The sequence below is a fragment of the Rhopalosiphum maidis genome, chromosome 3 (assembly GCF_003676215.2).
Source record: "Rhopalosiphum maidis isolate BTI-1 chromosome 3, ASM367621v3, whole genome shotgun sequence".
Lineage (NCBI taxonomy): Eukaryota > Metazoa > Arthropoda > Insecta > Hemiptera > Aphididae > Rhopalosiphum > Rhopalosiphum maidis.
The window spans coordinates 32350224-32373213 of record NC_040879.1 but is presented as its reverse complement, the minus strand read 5'-3'; the positions used below and the strand labels follow the sequence as shown (position 1 = coordinate 32373213).

The window sequence follows — 22990 nt, the reverse complement described above, 5'->3', positions numbered from 1 at the left end:
TTCAGTCGCTCCTGTGTGTCGACCCGGACAGGAGACAGTGCAAGGGGTGGGCAGACGCGAAGCTGCCAAAGTCCTGTGTGAGGTGGAGGCTAACCCGTCGGACAACGTCCGGTACACGTGGCGTTTCAACAACTCTCGAGAAACGGTCGACTTGGATCGTGATCGTTACACGGAGGAGGGGCCGCGGAGCACCGCTGCGTACACGCCACTTACGCCACTCGATTACGGGACACTCATGTGTTGGGCAAGCAACGAGTTCGGCAAGCAAACAGTGCCGTGCGTGTACCAGGTGATAGCAGCCGGTAAGTGTTTTTTGATATAATAAATTATGATATACAATACAATATAATATACGTCGCTGATACTTTATTATATTTATTAAAAAATCGATATTTCTGTGTCAATCGAAATCGCTACAGCTTATGGTTAATCTTTTATGGTTTATGCATTTACTCCAAGGTAAAAATCCTAAACCATCGACCACAGATTTGTAACCATTTTCGCGTATCGTGCACATACATGATAGTAATATATCAATTTTTTTACACACGCGTAATTTTGTGTGACGCTGTTTGATTCTTGAAAATAATTCATTTACATTTATGTCATTAAATCCCATTTGGCGGGTTTTTCATTTCTATAGAAATTGTTCAAGTTTTTAAATCAAGCCGAAACTTTTAATAAATACGCAATGAGGGATTTTTTTTATGTCTTTATGTTTATTACATATATACATTATACATATATACATACTATAAGGTCATGCTATGTGCAATGCGTAACATGATGTATTTCGAAATGCCACACTTAAAAATATTAGTTATAAATGTTAAAACTTTAAACATGCGTATTGCGTGGAGAATAAATCAAAAGGAATACACACTTTAACGGTATAACGAGCTAATATGTTACAAACTATTCGTACAAAATATAATTGTAATAATACTCGTATTATGTGTGAATAACAAACTATTGCGTGACGTAGCGGAAAAAAAACAAAAATTGATTCGATTGTAAATGGTTCGGCGTGAAATAAAGACAATTTAAAATGAACGTCGACAATAATCTGAGTATCTAGGCATCTAGTTACTCTAATATTTAAAAATAATAACACACTAAATACAATATATTTATTTATGTATATTTTGTATTTTATTTTATTTTAATGGTTCTTTGAAAATATTATACTAATGTCTATAACTCCGCCATCGTGAATATTAGACTTTGCTCTATCGCTATGACTACGTAAAAAAAATATATTGTTTATAATTCGATAATTGCACGTAGCGAGTGTATCCGTGGCTCAACTCATCCACAGTCTATTTCCTTGTTTGAATACTATTTCTGATCACTTTCCATAGAGATAACGAGTATGTAGATCACGATTTAAAAAAAATAACTAACAATTTCGATGTCGTCTTATGAAATATTTTTCGGCTCATTCTTAACGCCTTCGGAGATGTCCAAGTTCACTTATATTAAAAATTCACTGAAAACTTTCTATAATTTTGTACTAGTAAACGTACGAAAATTGCAGTTCTCATACTTCCCTACAAACCTGCACTATCATCAACATCAACAAAAACTCGTGAATCGTATTTAACCGTCACATTACGCTATCGCCGCACACCTAAATATAGTGTTTAAAAGTTTATAACCAAACTACTCCAGAAATGACGTGACGTACTCTTCACGACTATTCTTCTCCAGGCGGACAAACTTTTCGGCATTGCCTCTGCGGAAGTGTGTAATAGAAACCACATCGCGTAGACCAAGTGGAAGTTTTCACAATAATAATATTACATAATGGCGTTTCCGGGGAACCCGGCGACCGACATCCGGACCACGCGAACAAAACCAGAACAACCCGGACCTTTTGTGAGAGCCACTCACCGAACTTGGCGTTTAACTTTTGGCATAACGTTATGCGCCACCGAGTCTGTTCCTTTTAGCGGAACCCGTGGACTGCGGTATGACAACGACGAGACCATGAGTGGACGATGAGCAGTCGAGGAAGGGAGGTAGAAAAATAAAAACTAAATTTCCCGTGAGATTTTGGATGAAAAAAAATTCGCACTTATTATACGAAAATGAACCACGCAACTCTCGTTGCCACGGTTCGACAACCGTCTCGCAGTTTAGTAAATACACAAGTTTAGAGCCGGGCGAACGAAGACCGAAATTATTGGTGCATTATATAGAATAATACGTGTCCACAATGCCCTCGAGGTTAGCCCAAAAGCAGTTATCCCGAGCTTTGAACTTAAGAAGTTTTTCTTTATTATTATTATTATCATCGTCATCATGGTGCGCTGTAGTTGTGCCTTGTGCGTTAATGGCCAACGCGTGCGTAAAAATACAGGCGGGACAACAAGCATCTAAATTATTCACCGAAAACCGATTCTTTAAAAGTATCTATAAATATCCTATTATATATATAAATATATATTATATACTGTAATAGGTAGGTACTTTCGCAACTTAATTCAACATATATTACAGTTAAATAAATAAATTATAAATAAATTCGTCTATACGTATATACGGTACACACACATAGATACTGGCTAAAACAATTTAACGATCTTTAGATTTATAATCGAATTAAAAGTTTGAGACTAAAACAGTCTGCCGAAGACAAACGATTTCGGTTACCGCAAAAAATGTAAGACATTTAATCCCGGGAAATCATAAAACAAAAATATTCACAACACCGTTAAACTGATCGGAAAAAGAGGAAAGATCAATTCGTATATTGAACTATTGTACAAACGTTGTTTTCCAATTGATATTGGAAAGACATAACTAGAATTGGAGTAATAAGATCTGTGTTCAGGTTTAACCACGTAATGTCATACCAAACCCGAACTTTGGTTGAGTTAATATATCAATTGGGTTGCCAAACCCATATACCAAGTGAAACGTTTAACTTACTAATCATTACGTTTTATTGAAGTTTGTGGATCGCATCCCGTGTAATGATGCCCCTGAAAATGTTTATGGCCCAATACGACGAAGTAGTATAATAAAAAAAAATCAAACAAACAACAAAACGAATAAAAAAAAGTGATACCGTATTTAAAAAGTGCGTTTGTTTCCGCCATCCCATGTCCTTCAATAAATTTAAAAAAAAAATCGTCACTTATTATAATTAATATCTGTCTTAACTCTCATATTGTAATATACAATGTCTGAAAAGTATATTATCATAATAATTGTATTATCAATAATCATTTATATCGTCTTTGGGAGCAATATAATTTATCGTGATAGACGTAAATTGTTATAGATAAGATCGAATATACCATATTTCTTGTTTTAAATAATTGACATCCGAGTCTTTGACCTAACAGTATTTTTAGGAACGCTTATTATTGTTATAGTCGCCTTCTAAATTGTTTTAAATTATACACTCCCGAATGATCTTATTTTATTTTGTCTTTAATCAAAAGAGATTCATTATTTCAAAACTAATCACGTTTTCGAAAATACTTGATTTTTATATCTAATTTAAAATCATATAGCAAAAAATATCTTTTTAATGTTTTTTATTGTTATCGTTTTATACAATTACAACATCCGTTTTCAATTTAATTTTTGGAAATAGAATTATTATAATATAATATGTCAGAGTACTTCGATGACGTACACAAATTGAAATTCGAACAAGTAGATAATTTAATTTTAGTAGACCAGCATTTTGCGGGATAATACGTCTGTCTATTCTTTGAATACTTATAACTAATTAACTACATATTCGATCGAAATTAAATTTTCACAATTATCCGCACGTTCGGGGCGTGACATTTCTCCGTGAGCTCGGTTCATCGGTCGAAACGAGAGTACAGTGTAAGAGTACAGTAGTAATATCTATAATTAAGACATGACTGTTTTAGCTGTGATATATTGACATATAATATTTTAACCTTTTTACACAGGGCGTCCGGACAGCTTGGAAAACTGCACGGTGGTAAACCAGACTTCGGCATCGCTGGTGGTCCGGTGCCAGCCCGGTTTCGACGGCGGCCTCAGCCAGAGGTTCGTCATGGAGGTGTACGACCGTCACGGACAGTCGCTGGCCGGCAACGTGACGGCCGACCAACCGGCGTTCACCGTCGGCAGTTTACCGTCTGGCCTGGGATTCGACATCAGCGTCTACGCGTACAACAGTCGCGGCCCGTCCGATCCCGTTCAGCTACACGCCTACACCCTCAAGTCGGCCGAGAAACGCACGGGTACGTTATAGATGCAGATATAATATTAAATAATAAATATTATATTATTATCATCATCAGCTGTCATAGACTCGCGCAGTTCTATAACATTACATCAACATTCTGGGTATTCCGCGCTACTGCCCATAATTTACAAACAATGTTTATACTCGCGTATCGTTTGCAATTATTATTGATTTATATACACAGTCCGACAATCGTAATTGATAGTACTCCGATTTCCATAAATACCGATTTATTCGTTTCGAACAGTAAGCGCTCAGTAGTTAACAATCTATCTAGTTAGTTATCTCTATACAGTATAAGTGATTAGGCTTCATACTTATTATTGTGGGAGGGCCGAAGGATCGAAGTCGTCGTATAGTATGTCGTTTTAACCGCAACCGTCAGGAAAGCCACGGTAATAAGTGTTATTATGCTTTGGATCGCGTATCAAAACAACGAAAACGAAAAAAAAATATGTATATATATATATATTGTATAATATCGCTGATACGCGTTATTGCGTTATACGTGCTCCCATTTAAATTGATAACCCCCATCCGAGAATAAATTATGAAAGCGTTACCGCACGAATAATCCGTTTTTCTCCCATTTTCGTATTCGTTTATAGTCGCGTCTTTCTCTCTCTCTATCTCTCTATTGAAAATTCGATAGTGCCACGTTGATGGATTTTTATACCGTGGTTCAAACTTTATTCTTTTCGAATGGTTTCGATAAGCTTCTGAGGCGATGGAAGACACGAACTCGAGTAAAGTGCTAAAGCTAAAAGTAAAGTGCTATAGTAAAGTAAACTTCAATGCACATCATTTTATGGGTTTTATAAGCACTCCTACAGATTTAGCTGTAGCATAACCATAGTTTCGTACAATTATGTAGAGCGTCTAGAACAATCTAACATTAACTGACAATACCTATGTGAGGGGTTCTCTTGTGAATACCATCTATCTACCTTATAGTTTATTTTATTATATGGTGTTCTCCGATATTATATTTAACGAATAAAACAGTTACTCGAAAGCTATATCGGATAAACATGTTATAATTTTCCATTATAGTTTTTGTCATTATTCGAACCACTCGATGTTTACTCACTCCCCTATATACGATCGTACTTACTACTGTTATAAAACTCCATTTACAGATATTATATAAACTTCATAATTTTTAAGTTGAAAACTATTTATGCTTAACAAAACTTACAATTTACAATGCATATTTTACATAATATTACGCGTTGCTATATACTTTTCAAGTTGAATACATTATAATACTTTAAAGATATTTCCTTTACTTTAACTTTGTTACAATAATTACGTACACTCTGTAAGCTATATACAAATTGTAACACATAATTTACGAGTTTATGGCCAATAAAGCTCTATTACTATATCATTCTTATTAATAATTAATATTGTACATTTGTGAAATGTTTATTTTATGTAAAATACTTTATATGTGTATATGACTATCTTGAACCGGAATAATAAATTAAAATTGCGTAATGAAATATTGCTTACCTACTTAAAATCCGAATTATCTCGTACTAATGTGTTTTCAATTACCATCCCATCAACTATTGTAGCAACGGTTAACTATGATTATACCATTACTATTAGTGTGTTGAGTTCACGGGAAAACTGATACAATTATACGTCTCGACTCATGGGAAAGCTGCTTTGAAAATCATTATAAGACAATGTTATAGGTGCGTCAAAATTCCCAGGAAAACTTTATTAAAGTTTTAAATTTAAACAGTTATTGAAAGTTAGAAATAATTAAACTTGTAGAAGTAACGGCCGGACCGTCTTAAAACCATTAGGATATAAAAATGTTATAAAATCAATGAATATTCTTTGAAATTAGTTTTCTATTTTAAATAATCAATCCCCGGACATCCGATTGTATGCGATATTATGTAAATAATGTATTTCAATCGTGCAAAGGAAATAACCATGATATCGCGGAGCGCTGGATAGGCTATATGGGCGCACGACGTAAAAGGTATCCTGTAATTTTATAGGCAAACAAAAATCAAAACTATTTCGTCACACATATTCATCGGATAAGATCACGTCTGTTCCAATTGTTCTAAAATCAAAATTACCGTGGTCTCATTCGATTTGAAAAACTAGCAGTGGATAATATTATGTACATCTTTAGTTAAACGCACAGCGTTATTTTGATTTCACACACGAATCAATGTTATATAACATACAGTTTTCACGATATTGACATGCCACGACAACCGAGGTAAAATGTTAGACCGATGGCTTTTACAAAAAACGCGTGAGCTATACGTACATACCAATAATAACAATGACTTTCATCGGCGTCTGGTAGTGTCTATAAATATGATTTTTATCGTTTGTGAATTCTACGCCGTTGCCTCGGCGTCCGTATTATGGCTCGCTCGGTTATAATACCTGCGGAACGTACAAAGGGTTCGAGAAAATCGAATAAGCTTGCCTATTGCCTCACAAATAGCGTTCTCAATTGAAATTTATTCCGGGCCGATAGTCATTACTTAAAAGAATACATACGAGAGCCTGCGCTCGTGTGTGTGTGTGTGTGTGTGTGTGTGCGTGTGTGTGTGTGTGTGTGTGTGTGTGTGTGCGTGTGTGTGTGTGTGTGTGTGCGTATTCCGATCACGTAGCCGACTGGCCTTGGCTTCGGGAAGCTCTAACAATGACAGGGAAGCGCACCTACGTACACTCAATTACGTCCGAGTTTTGCGGGGCTAGGAAAGTGATGATCAAAAATGAAATAGTGACGCGCTGTGCACCCCGAGACGCAACAACAAGTTTTCGACGAACGCCGATAACGTATTACGCAATCGTGTGATTAGATTAACTTAATGCGGAATTCTCTTGTAGTCGGCTGTAATAAAATGTAATACCCGCACGCTCGCCCATAACCGTTGTTACAGGCTCGCTCGGCCACGTGAACACGTACTGGACCAACCTTTTATTGACTTTTTCCAACTAATGCGCATTAGACAATTTTTTGTCGGTAACAAATCGATTCCCGCACAACGCGAACGAGTGACATAATTTATTAAGTACCTACCTACGTATTTTTTAATAATAATACAAAACCCCCGGGGACGGAGATGTTTACTTAAAAGAACAATATACCTACTGCATATGATGGGATCAACGACGTTCGCCGAGAACACGTAGACAATATTATAATAACGGTAGCAAGATTAAAGAACAGCGCTGATTCGAACAGTGGTGTGTTATATTATACTTTGAGTGACGTTTCTGTTATTTACAATCATTCGTCGGAGAAAATTTCATTGTAATAAAATATTTTAAAATTAGTTTCAAACGTTAAACTGCTCACTGCATATGTTCTGTACTTAAAAGTAATGCTACCCGAGTTTTAGTCGTCTAAATTTGCAATAACTTAATAGAATAAAAACCAAAATCACAGTGTATAACTGTATGAATATTAAAATAATACTAATGTAAAAAAGTCAAATGTATTTGGTCGTTATTTGTAACGATCTTGAATTAGCCATAATAATGGTTAATAATAGTTATTAGTTAACGACTAACTCAACCGGCTCATTCGGATGATATTATCCACTCGTCGTGCAGTGAATTTCCATAACGGCTTAAAGTCCGGAACTTAATTAAGCGCACGTATAGGCATATCCGAAAAATCTGCATGTCGGATGATTTCGCTCTTCAGCCGTTGTGACGAAATCATAAAATACAATATAATAATATTACTCGTGACAACTTCGTATAAAGACGTTAATGTTTTTATTTTCTTGTATTTAGCGGCCACGCCCTCGGGATTTCGCTTTTCGCCCATGCTAGCCGTGATCGCCGTCGGCTGCGTCGCGTCTGTCGTATCGGTCGCGTGTATCGTGGCCGTAGCTGTGGCTGTGCAGCGGAAGCGGTCTAGGCGCCGTCGTCGCGAACGGTCGAACGACGAATCTAAAACGGCCATCGACGGCGGAACTGGAACAGGAACAGCAGCTGGAACCGGAATCGGCGATAGTGGCGGAATCGATGGCAGCGGCACAGGAGGAGGGATCGATGGAGGTATAGGAGGAGGCGACGGTGGAGATCGTCATCATCAACGAGCGGATACCGTCGATGACGGACTCGAAAAAAATCCTGACATCATACCGCACGACAACGGTGAATATCTTTTAAATCCCAAAAAAGATAAAAATACAAATTTTAAATGAAAATTTATTAAAAACTAACAGAGATTTCACTCGACACAAGGCCGTACCTGGGGGGGGTGGTTCAAACCCGAAATTTTTTCATGTTATATTGTGAGGTGGTAAAAATTTAAAATAACTATTTCAATCTCTGTTTTAATCAAACTACAATTTTTTAGCTTAACCCCCCCCTCGAAATTAATTTCCAATTACGGCCTTGACTCGACAAATAAAATTTTGCTATGCATAGGTGATACTATTTTTTATTTTTTTTAATAAACAATTCAAATGCAATCTCAGTATATAGTACTATTCACAAATTAACAGATGTCAAATAATATCGGTTATTCGTATCTATGCAGTTTAAAACAAACAACTTTTCCTTTTCGCTACCTCCATTATCATTATTATATTATTATATATATTTTTGGAACAAAAGCAACTCGTGTTCGAATAGTTATCAGTGTTTTTCCGTTCATTGTATTCAATATCGGGGCACATCAAAATGGATTATATGAAATATTATATAATTTCTATTGTGAATCAGCCACAATTTATCTCTAATGGAACGCCCATCCCCATAAGTCAGCTATAAAATCTGTAACATTTTTTTTCTTTGTAAAATTAATTATTGTTTATTTTTGATCGTCTTACATTTTAACGGAATTGCTTTCCTTCTTTTATTCTTCTTTTTTTCTTGGATGTATTTTTTCCATTAAAGCGTTAGTTAGACGTTGGCCATGAATCATAACGCATTTTTAACAAAATTAATATCATAATAATAAACAACTAAATATACTTTTACCGCTCAATCTCAACCCCCCAAGGTTATATAATAATATTTTATTTTTAATATGGTCGAAAATTAATATTTGTTTATTGGTCGGATGTTAGTCATTTTCGTATCGTTTGAGAAAAAAAATATTAAATGTTCTCGTTTTGTAATAAAATAATGTATATAGTATATGGGCTGCAAAAATAATTTACGTTTTATCTATAGTTTTTTAAGTTTTATTTTAAAATTTATTTATGTCCAATGAATAAGTAACAATGTTTAAACATTAATTCAAATAGAATATTAATATGAATATAAAATGACATTTTTCGTGATTTATTTAATCATATTAGGTACATATTATATTTTAATCCAACAGAATTCTCTCAACAAAGTTCTTTTGAGATTTTTAATATAATATTTTCTCGGAATCAAATATATTTTTTTCGCAACTCATGTGAGAGTTTGTATTATACATCAAAATAACTATTATATTATATTTTTATATATGAAATAAATAAATTTCTACCATAGCAATTTTATTTTTAATTTTAACAACAGCTTTGGACTAGATGATTTTAGTTAACTTTGTACTCACTTTCGTCATGAAAATATATGTTTTTCTAAAATATACACGATTTATCCACAGATTACTTAGACGAAGACGAAAAGGCATTTGAACGGTTAAACAGTGGCAGAATATACTCTTCACGAATGGTCGACGCAGAAACATGTAAACAACAAGTAAGTCCAATAAGCGTAACACGGTTTGAACACAGAATAATTTATTGCCGAAAGCGGACTTAAAACGAAAATTCTAATTTATTACAAAAGTGTAGAGAAAAACCATAAAATACTTGGTATTTGTTTGCAAGTTGTAGATTATCGCAACTACCAAAAAATACACAACGGTCTACTACCATAGCTCGGCCGATACGTAAAAAAGGTTACGACCGGTATGTTCTGATAACTAAGAATAAAAAATGATATATATATATATATATACTGTTTATTTGATTGAGAGTCCTTAACTTTTTCGATAAATTAGAACACCATTCATGACAAAACCCCAAAGCGACATTATCACGCATCTGAAAGTAATGCAGGTACATCATATTATAGCATAATGGCATTATCAGTTAATATAATTATCAACCAATTAATTATAATTTATAACGAACACGGAAAATACATCGAAATCATCGAATACTGCAATGTTCGAAATACTGACTATGACTGACCGCAATAAATTAAAAGTAATCGGAATGAACTACATAAAGTATTTCCCTGATGCATTTTTGAAAGTCTTCAATCAGCTCAATCTACACGATATTCCCATTGACCTCAGAATTTTACTTATAAAAATAAAATTGTTTATATACCTACTTAAATATAATATGCATTTATTTCAAAAGTCCAAACAGGTTATTATACCTATATTATACTAAGGAATTTAATTGATAATATTCTATTACTATATTATGTACAATTTATATTAACTTTTATCTATATTTATAAGAAAGTATGCAAATTAAAAAAAATACGTAGAATTTTTCATCATTTACGTTGTATAATAATATAAACTTAGTTTATTAGCTGGGTTATATTATATTAATGTACTTCAATTTATATTATATGTGTTTGCGCACGCATGGGTACCTGTGTGTGTGTATGTACACTTTTGCAACATTAATATTAGTTTTGTTCTTAAAATTAATATGACTTCTTATTGTTCGAATACGAATATTTTATGTTTTCTCTCGGCCATGCAATGATTAAAAATAAAAACTGAAATTCTATCCTCCAACGCCATCATGAAACTGTAAAACATTCAGTTATTACAACTAATATGAATGTTGGATACGTTTAAACCAATGGCGTACGCAATACGCACGTTTTTATTTCCAATGATCATAATGCATAATTATATGACAGCTAAATATGGTTGGGCGTACAAGAAATAAAATGGGTATTAAGCGGAAGGTATTATAATAGGTAGACATTGTAGGTACCTTACCTACGTCATTACGCTCGATCGTGAACAGACATAAATTACATTGCGTGGATTTGAATAAATAAATAAACGTTCATAATACATTACATCATTATACAATAAGACCGACCGCCGTCGAAGATATAAGCATCGCAGAGACCTTAATCTCCTTGTACTCGTCGTCATTGAAATCCGCTGTACTTATAGCTTGAAATAATTTTGCAAACGACCGCGAATTAGATATATTCGAATATCATTATGTATATACTTCCCAAATCGATCTCTGAGTGATAATTTTAATGGTGCTCATCGGAGACATGACACAAATCTTGTTTTCAAGTGCTATTCCGGGATATTTTTAAAATTTCAAACTTTCGTTAAAAAATAACATAATATAGGTACATTTTTTTTTCTATGTACACCTAATTTTTTTTCAAAATTCTGCTTCAGTCAAGAATACTATGATTAAAAATATTTAAGACCAAAACTTTGGTAAATTAACATTTTGCATAATAAAAATGTTTTAAATATCATTATAATAATATAATATAATAATTACAAATTACAAATTTCTTATATTATTATTTTATGATAAAAATACATTTTATTGTTATGACTATTTATTACATTTTTATTTTTTCTCATCAATATTCGGTGTAATACAAATCATTTTCTAAGCTACTAAAAAGTTTCAAAAATTATCATTTAAAAATAACTATACTTTACCAATTGTCAATCTACAATAACGTGTAGTAATAAAAATGAGAGTTGTCGTTCTCTGTTATATAAAAAAAAAACCCGCTGTTCTTTGTAAAGCTAATATTCTATAATATTATATATTATTTGCTTGGAATTTAAAACGAATATTATTATCAGATCACAATTTATAACAATATATTATCAGATAAAATAATTTTCACATCATATAACCTTGCGTTTGTTGACTGATGAGACATTTAAGAAGATTTCGATCGATGCTAGAGGTTTCCCTAACCATAAAATCACCCGCACATCAGTTAGGTCTACGTAATGTTTAAATCAATAAATTAAAATAGTAAATCGACTCAAAAATTGATGTCATTTTCAAATTCTTTTATTTTTTAAAAAGATATAAAATCAAGGAACGCTTAGTCTATATAATATAAAAATTATTTAGTTCATACTTATACATTTATAACAATTAGTAATATTATAGGTACTAAAAAAATAACTATATAAATACCACTGAAACAATTGATTGACATTTTTACATTAACAGAAGAATACATTTTCAAAAAATGAATCAGCTGCTTAACAATTTCCAAAAAAGTTTGTATTGTTACGAGACCATGATTAAATTAAACTAAAATTTACAACCTAGGTCCTAGATGTTCAAAAATGCGCCCGCGTGACGAATGTGTCTTAAACTCTTAAGCATCTCAAATGATTTCAAAAATCAGGATTTAGTCAAAAGGCTGAGGATGCTTAAAAAATTGTAAATCTAATTTCAATTAAAGAGCTCCAAACAAGGTTCCACTACTCCTCGAGAACCCGACGCCACCTGTTCGGAAATATTTGAACTGATCGCCACCTTATCGTTTTACAGGCTCGCGGACTCATGCCGCCACCTCCGTCGATGACGCCACAACAACAGATCTATTCTTCGGACATTGTCGGCGGTTCTCCTTCGGCCGGCGTCGTGTACCCAAATCTGATGTGCCCAACGCCGCCACCGCCACCGTCACAGCTGTTGCTCCATCAGCACTACCAGCAACAGCAGCTACAGCATCAGCAGCCCGCTGCCGCATTGCACCACCTCCGGCACAACGGCGGTGGACCTCAGCACGTACAATACGTGCAGGTCGACCACCAGAACCAGTTTGCCAGCCACCCACACCAGCACCACCATCTGCACCATCATCCCCTGCCGCCACCGCACTACCAGCCGGTCCCGCAGGCCCGTACCATGACCCTTGGCCGGTACCACAACAACCACAAACACGGTCACAACCAGCAGCAAGACCGTTCTGCCGAGATACCGCTGTTGTTGGCCGCCCAGCCTGGGCTCCAACACCATCATCAGCTCCACCAGCGCGAGAGCACGGTATAAACACACGCTCGTCGACATATATAATACCTCCCACATGATACTGACCATTAAATTTATTTATTTTTTACGATTATTGATATTTGCATTATTTTTCCATTTTGCATAGTGTTTTTTTTTTCTATTCCGCATGACAAAAAATCCAGTCCGTAGTCTAATATAATTTTTTTTTTCATTTTAAACAGTAAATAACAGCTGTAGAACCTCTTTCTTAAAAAAAAAAAAAAACTAATCGAAAATAAAAACCGAAACTATTACCGAAAAACCCAAAAGTTAAATTGGAATGCATGACACTCTATCGTCGTTATTGACGTCTGAGTTGTATCACCAAACACCGCTTACACGGTTTTTTTCTATTCTGACAGTTTATGTCTAACCTAACCTAACCTATCTAGTTTCTCGTTCATCGTGACGTTAAGTCATTTGCTCGTGACTCATTCGGATTACAACTATAAAATTTACAGTGATCCAGTTTATTTTTATTAATCCTAACCGATTTTTTTATACTTCTTTCACGTTCCGTCTCCGTAATGGACATTTTTACTCGTCAAACTTTTTAATCAACTCGAAATCGACCACAGTTCATCGCAGTTAATTTTTTTTTAAATCATGCCTAAAATACGGACTGGGTTTAAAAAATGAATGTACCACAACGCATAATGTACAGCTTATTAATATATTCATACGTTATCATATCACAACTGATTAAGTACGATATACATTTTAATATTTTTACACTCGCGTATTGTATGTGAATACAACGGAAGCACTTTAAACGCATTTAATGTAATCCGTTAAAATTCACACGATTTAATTCCGCGTTAATATTATGATACGATAATTGCAGCTATAATAGTACTTATTATAATATGACTGTGTCATATCACACGGGCCACGAATAATTTTTAACGAACTGTACATTTTAAACTATTTAAACATGACCCTAGTCTATATGTAATTATTATTATTTATTTATTAGTAATATTATAATGACTATTTTTTTTTTTTTTACATTAAACTAAAAACGCTTACTATATTTTAATATAATAACGTTCGTAGACCATAACGTTGTGCTGATAGCTTTTATATTTTATTTATTTGTTTTGTTTGTAAGCTGCATGCATTTTATAATTTATAATTTGTCATTAACACGTCATACAAAATGTACGCTCCTCCTAATAATTATTGTACTATATTATAATATAGTAGTTCCTATATTACGTTATAATAATATTATATGGGAAATACATTTTGCGTTTTCGATTATATTTAAGTACATGATATTACATATTATATTATAATTATGGAAAGACTGTAAGAAAGTATTTTGATTTAACGCGCAAATTTAACAATATTTTAGTTTATTATTATTTTATTTTTATTTTTTTTAAACATTTGTTATATAATTGCGTTATGTATGATATAATTTAATGTTTTAAAATCAACTAATAAAGCGTACTTTCGACTCACTTTCAAAAAATTATGATTTTGTTCATTCTATGTATATTTTTTTTCTGTTTAAAAACTTTTGAGTATTTAAATTATTGCACGTGTTTAAAATAGTTTTTCACTCCGCATGAATTTTTTATCACTCTTGAGTTTTTATCGCCTGTAGAAATAAAATAGAGTATTGTGTTTTGTTTTGCACCACTTTTAAAATGTAAGGTATGATATATTCATCTCATCACCCGCTTCTTTTCGAATTCTGCTTAAAACAGTCAAATATAGTGTAGGTAACCGGTGACTAATAAATATTTAATTTCTAAATATATTGTTTTTGATAATTGTAGTATAAATTACATTTATACATTGTATATTAATTAATTACCATGGGATATATTTTCTATGTGTTTTTTCTCTGCGATCAAAACGATTACTACGATAATATCATCCACTAAGGTATTTTAACTTAGTAATAATTTTATTCCTACACATACTTTAACAGTAGTGGATGTGTTTTAATGCATTAACATAATACTTCGAGCAATAAAACAATAAACACAAATCGCGCGAAAATATTTATAAAAAAAAAAGTTCGGTTGAATATTCACATACATTATGGAATAAACCCTATATAATCCCAAGAGTGTATAAACTCTTTCAGCTTTAAATCAACATTATTTTGGCACATTTCATTATTTGTGAAAACACATTTATAAAAATTCGTCGTTTGCGCAAAGTGTTATTTATTTTTTTATTTTTTTGTCAAAATAATAAATATATTTTGAACGTATATGGAGATTTTGGATTTTGAATCTCGAATGGTAAAGCAAATAATATTATATCTATAGTGAGTTATTAATAATAGTTTTTTCTATGCAAATAATGAATATTGCTTTATGGATAATAATATTTTATTCAAAGTCTAACATTTGCAACAAATGTGGAAATTTTATAATTAGGTTTTATGAAACTTATAAATTAATATTTTAAATTAGTATTTATCCAAAACTGAATAGTGATGGTGAAGAATTTCAAACAAATAAAACCAATACAAATATAATACATTGTTAAATCATTGGATAATATTATTATAGTATGATTGACTGATGACGAAAAAAATTTCTAAATTTCTACGAACAATTTAATAGTAAAATGTTGATATAAATTTGACAAACCATTACATTAATTAATTCACTAATAATGGTGATGGCAAGATGACATGGTAATAGCTAGGCATTAGTTAACATAGTAAATTGAAATTAAAACCCAAAAATTATGCATAAATAGAACCAAGCAACTTTTCGACCAAAATATCTGTAAGAAAACCATTTCTTGGCTTTTAGGGTAGTCTCTCTCCACACGTTAGTCAATATTTAACTATACAGTAAAAAGAAGTGAAACAACATCAATAAAAAAAAAAAATAAAAACATAGAACTTCTCATCAATGTCACGTACCGCGAATAGATTTTAATCAAATGATTAACAAATGATTAAATTATAAAATAGTGGTGATGGAGATACATAATAATCCCTCCGCCCAATTCAACGTGTTATTAAAACTACATCGTTTTTTCAATTGACCCTGGACTTCGTATTTTCATCGAAAAGGGAGATATTTTATCCGCGCTTATTCAATATCGATCTCAACGCAAGCGATCTCGCCAACATCTGCGTGGTAGTTATCGTTTCTGAGTAAATACTTTAGTGAACCATCTGTTTTGAAAACTCAAAACGTTGTACCGTACCGAAAGTTCTAAAAAATAATCACGTTTCGGACAAAAACTGTGACTTGTTATTTGCCGACAAATGATAATATATTCTATAATATTATAGTGAATGACGCGTTGCGGTAGATTGCGATAAAAACATTTAATAAATAAATAGTTAATAACCGAAAGACTATTTTGTCGGTGTCTATATGACGTTACGTTCCATCGGAACCGTTAAAACAACCATAATATCGGGATCATATATACTGCTGCATAATGTCCACGACGATAGCTAAGTGATTAGGGTCGGGTTAGGACGGTTTTTCCGTGATTTATTAAATTATTATAATACGTTTATTATTAACGAACGATTATATCTCTCTTTCTCGCCCATTGGATTTAATTGATAGCCTTCCACTTTTAATAAATTAAATATTGTGTGTGTGTTTGTTCGTAGTTGTTTCTGCCGATAGTAAAGCAGCTTATTAGTTATTGACTGTATGCCCTATATTTGTTCTAGCGGATACCAATTACGTTCCTTATATTTTAGGGTCAGTATACCAATATTGCGCTCGTATAACTAAAATGCTTGAAAATTAAAACTTATTTATTGATCAATTTATTACTAGTTAAAGTGACTAGGTATAATAAATTTTATAATCAGGGCTCGGAACTCTAACCTGTTTGATGTGGCGCACTTTAATAATCTATACATAAGGCATAGGCTGCACGTAAGCGGCGCGTCCCACTCGTGTAAACTAGAAAACGTAATATTTACTGGGAAGATTACCAGGAGAGAATTTTATTAAATCAGTATGCTATTATTATTGTAAAAAAATGTAACTTGTAACTTTAATTTTTTTTTTTAAAAATGATTTATTTATATTATATTATAGTATTATGTATTAATACTCACAAAAAAATCGGTTAGTGTTTTAATTTATTATATAATAATTATAACTAACTAATAAATTTTCCCTAGGTAGTGTAAAATGTATAGAGTGCAACTGGTCTATCGACCCTAAAATTTGTAGAGCGCGATTGGTCTATCGACCCAAAAATGTTTAGATAACAATTTTTAAAAAATAGTACTTTAAGGCGCAATTGGTAAACTGCCTGGTGTGTTTATCGTACCTACAATAAAACACACCGAGCAGCAAATTTGTCCATGACAAATTTTAAGAGATGGTGCATGAATGATTAATCTCGATTATCTTGGTTATCCTAAGCATAGACGAATAAAGCTTAAATAGAAATAAAATTCCAACAATAACAAATTATAAGAAACCATGTATTACATTCTCAAACCTCGAGTATAAAATATATATAGATATTAAAAATGTTATGAATTCTACAAAATGATTTGCAACTTTTAACGATTTTGACGAACAAAATGAATTACTATAAACGCTTATAAAAAAAAATATTGTAAGAATATATTTTCAATATCGCTTAATTTTTATAAAAACCACTTATGTGGATTGTCAAATTATATTTTCAAAAATGTTTGATCAAATTTTTTTATTACTGAAATTTATGTCAAACTTTATTATACACAGCTTAAAAATAATCAAAATATTTTTAAAATGCTATCATTTATAGAAAACTATAATATAAATAATTGATGAAATTTTCGAGTATCTATCTAGTATCCATTCATTCTCAAGTTATAACGAAAATAAAAACAAAATAAATTTTTTCGGATATTGGTTTTGCGTAAAAGTATCAAGAAAATTTTACAAATCATCCAGTTTAAAATCGAAGCAAGCATTTTTATTGCCCCGAAATATAATAACAGACAAAAAACGAAAACACACATCATTGTAAAATCAATACATTCGAGGTTCCACACAGCATCTAAAAGGTCTGTGCACAGAAAGCTTTTATACTCCTATGAGTGTTTTATTGTTACCGCAGTTGCCAGTGTATTGAATAATCCTCATGGTTAGATTAATTGTAACGATAATAAACTGACATTAAGGCACAAATACGACGGCTTTACAACATACGTAACTGCAGTACATCGCAATATTGAGATATAATTATGGCGATTTAATTAATATTATGCTCATTATTGCAAAATCGTGCGTTACATTATAATTTAATCATTTAGGCTTAGCGACATAGACCGTATCGTAATACACACATCATATTATAAAGGTAACACGTGCATGCGATACACTACCTACCCAGAGAACTCGCTTTGCCCGATAGACATTTACCGTGCCCGAAAATATTGTCGTCCATCCCTCACCATGGGGCTGTCTGTTTTGCTTGTCGTTAAATCGACGACCGTTTTCCTCATCTTACCACATAATATTACGTATACAACTTACTGAAACGCAATACAATAGTGTGTGCGTAATGACTCGGTAATATCGATGTGCACAACTGACTTTTCGATGTGTTGTTGTTGTATGTGCACAGACCGACTTGACGGTGGACCAGCAGCTGCAGCAGAGGGGCGCTGCCGTACCAGTTTTCGGCAAACCGCCGCCGTCGACTGCCCCATCGCAACAGCAGCAACAGCAGCAGATCATCGCGGCCACGCGGTTCTGACAGACGGACTTCGAGCCGATTCCCGAGGACGATTTGGTCATGTTGTGAACTCGTCCCCCAGACAACCTCCACCGCGTACGACGACGACCACAACTGCTACTGACCGTATATTAAACGCATAGTATACGGACCGCGGACATTCGGCAAATACGCCTGACGTATTTTTTTTCATGAAAAAGAAAAATGCTCGGGGGATTGAACGAAAAAAAAATGTTTTAAATTTTTCTCAAATTATTTGATAATATTATTATTATGTTTTCTACTGTTGTTGTTGTTCGATTTTCGTACCACGTCTCGCGCGCCGCTTTCAATCATACAATAATATAACAAACCGTTGCGATCGTGACGACGATATTACTATAATATAATAATCATTATCCGTACCGCGATATAAATATAACGCTTAACCCGAACATTGCCTTTAAGTTCCTTGAAGTTTCCGAAAAACTGAATCGCCATCGATGTCCGCCCCCCCCCTCACCCGCCGAACGGTCTCTGTAAGACAATTAGGCATAATATCGTAATAATAATAATGATAATAATGTGGACACTCGACGCACCTCCCCACCGTCACACGACCCCCTCACCACCCCACCACCGACCAATCGTCACGGATGAAAAACGCCATGTCGTGACGCCGCCGGCGGTGGATCCGCGTATCTACGTATACGGTCGTTATAAATTTTTCGGGGACACGATAATTAATCACGGGAAACCATCTCAAAGTATAATAAATCCCGAAACTATATACGGGACATCTGTTTCGTCGCTCCCGAAAACTCTTACGGGCACACTCAAAACATCATTATAAAAGTTTCACCGTTGTAATATAATATATTACATTGTGTACGCGCGCGCGCGCTAGAGGTAAATTAACGACAGTTAATTTTTTTTTTTTTTTTTTACAAACAAAAACGCGCGAAATGTCAGCCCAATGTCGTCGAAATTTCTCAACTTAATGGTTTTTCTTTTTTCTTTTCCTTTTCGGCGTAGGCGAATACCGCCACTACGCGTCACCGCCGAGCCCGCCGAGCCGTCCGATATTGTAATATTTTTTTTTTTTTTTATAATATACAATCGGCTCTGCTGGCTCGCGTTGACGTCGGACGCGAATTCGCGGGTATGCCACATTTAATGACGCGCCTGTGTACATTATGAATAATCATGATAACAGTAAGACGCGATGCCGACGAGTTTCCCGCGACGTTCGGGAGTGTGCCGCCGACGGTGCGGTGACGGAGTTGTTATTTTTTTTTTTTTTTTTTTCATCTATCGTGACAATCCATATGATATATTATATACATCTCACACAATCCAAATCACACTTTCGTTTTGTTTCCACTCCATTTACGTGTTTTTAATACACTCACCGGTGTACCTGTAATCATACGTACCTATTTAATCCGCCCGCGCCCGCATACCAGCCTAACCCGTTCAATTATTTCCATAGAACACGCGTCGTGTTTTAACAGATTTTAATATTATGTTTTTATAATATTAACGGTAACGTGTACCCCACGAATGTTGTATAAAATTAATTTGTTCCTTACCGTTCGATGCTCAAGAGTCACTCAATCGACGTAAATGGACTCAATGTTTTATGTGTTGTTTATGAAATTGAGAGTTTTTTTTTTCTGTTTGTTTTAAGTGTAAACTGTATGAATTTGAGATTGTAAATATTATACGTTGTAAATTAAAACAGCTTGTGTGGTCACGATGATTTTGTAGACTCATAATCATTGTCTTTGTAATATTGAACCATTTTAATCATTTATATATTATTATTATTATTATTATTATTGAATACTATAATTATACACCTATTATTATGTTTGACTTGTGTTACCTCTGAGATAATTTTCGTTAAGTTTTAAAGTAAAAAAAAAAAAAAAAACTTATTATAATATGTTACTGCATACACTACATTATGATAAACTGTGCTTTTGTCGTACTTATATATAATAGGTGTTATATGTGTCTATTGCGTGTATTGATACGCAACTTGTAATGTAAAATATTTATCTGTTATTTTAAGATAGGTAAATGTATGTATAACAAAACACTTCCACGATTACAGATTCCCGTCAATTTACGTCAAGATATATATTATAATTAAATAATAATAATAATAATAGCTGAGAAAAAAAAACTGTATCATATAGCCGACGTTAACCACTCGACTATGAAAATGTATCGTCGCGTGCATAGTTAATGTTATATATTAAAAATGTCCTTCACTCGTTTATGGTTTTCCAATCGTAGGGACAACGAATCGACAAACCGTATAAAAATGTAAAAATTTAGAATTAAATGTTTACTGCGTTAACTCAACTAACTCAAGTAATATAGTTAACTATAGTTACCTGTAAAAAAAAAAAAATTTTCCTTAAAGGAAAACACGGAACGCGTTGGAATGTTTAAGTGAACGATAATAATCAAACTGATGCCGGGCGGCTAATTATAAAGTGTTTATTCTCTGTAAATAAATTAGCATTATAATATTATTATTATTATTATTATACGTTGTTAATTTATGTATTTTAATTTTTAATGTATGTTTTCTTATTTATGTTAATTTATAAGAGGGCTTTAATATTATGGTTTTCTTGCTGTTTCGATTTTTTATTATTTTTTTTTTTTTTTTATATAAATATTATATATTACATACATAAATTGCAATAATAATATGTTGTTTGGACTTCAACCATAGACGTGAACAAAACTTTTCAATAGATGTATAATTGCACCGTTATTCGTCTTAATACCGTTACGAACTGTTTACTTAGTATACAAAACATTTCATGTTTCCAACGTAAACAATAACTTTATTGTTTATGTTTTAACATTATCCGCAGCGTTTCCATTTTTAGTTTAGGTTTCAGTATAATATTATATATATTTTTTTTAATTCAACTACTTAAAAAATATGTGGTGTAAAGACAAAACGATGAAAATTAACGCACCTTATTAAATTGTATTATTAACACGTACCTAAATATTTCGACGATTTATTTTTACCATTCGATTAACCGCTAAAGTAAATAGTTCTGAATGGTTTCACAGTGCTAAAACGAAAGATTCGTATTCAATTATAGTAGCTATTCGTGTTCTGACAAATCATAGAAATTTTTTCGAGTAAAGTCACTCATAGGAAATACCATTTCATGCATAAAATAATATTACATCACACCCTTTAAATTTTAAACATAGTTTTCATAATAAATGTTCGCTAGCCATACGGATTATTACATTTATCGTCACGTGTGTAATTATATTGCGGTATATTGTATTGTAAGGTGTTTATAATATTATGTGTTGTAAATATAATATATTATTTATAAGATAGTGTTATTGCAACTCAAAGTTTATAAAATGACCTTAATTTATATATTATTACATAATTTTAAAAATAAATATAAACAAAACGTGAAATTAGTCCAAATGCATTATAATATTAATATTATATATTGTGATTTGTGTAGATGTCTATAAATGTAAGTTATATATTTCATTGTATTTTGAACGTTTTGTCGGTATATTTTATTATTTGAAAAAAACGATACATAGGTAGCACCTAATATTATTACTGTTTTAATATTATTTTTAATATTTATTTTATTTTTCATTATTATAATATTATAAAAGTCTATTGTTTATTAATTTCAACTAGTATGTAATTAGATTCTATTAGAATTATAGGTACAAGTAATAATATATACTATTAAAGAAACGTTTTAATAATATTTCAAAAAGATGTGTTTATTTGATTTAAACTAGTGCTCGATGATAAACTTAGATTGACGTTATTTGCACACACTGTTTAGAAAACGTTCAAGACAATCGATTTATTACTAGATATATGTACAGAAATTGAGTAAGACAAAAAATAGTAAATTAAAACGAGACTGAAAGGATAGTCAGTCGTAAGTTATCACATGTCATTCGTATGTCGTATATACGCATATCTCGACACGCACACATCGCGATTTAAATATTATATTGGCAT

General features: G+C 32.7%; 1 protein-coding gene across 1 annotated transcript in view; it reads left to right on the top strand.

Moving 5' to 3' along the window:
- LOC113556221 (nephrin-like) overlaps positions 1-19845 on the top strand; it is a 414201-nt gene extending 394356 nt beyond the window's left edge. Inside the window, exons 10-15 of the mRNA XM_026961043.1 lie at positions 6-302; positions 3939-4235; positions 8027-8392; positions 9843-9937; positions 12772-13269; positions 18853-19845. Coding sequence (XP_026816844.1) covers positions 6-302; positions 3939-4235; positions 8027-8392; positions 9843-9937; positions 12772-13269; positions 18853-18984 — 1685 coding nt within the window. The 3' untranslated portion in view covers positions 18985-19845. The remainder of the gene's footprint in view (positions 1-5; positions 303-3938; positions 4236-8026; positions 8393-9842; positions 9938-12771; positions 13270-18852) is intronic.
- Positions 19846-22990: the final 3145 nt, after the last annotated feature.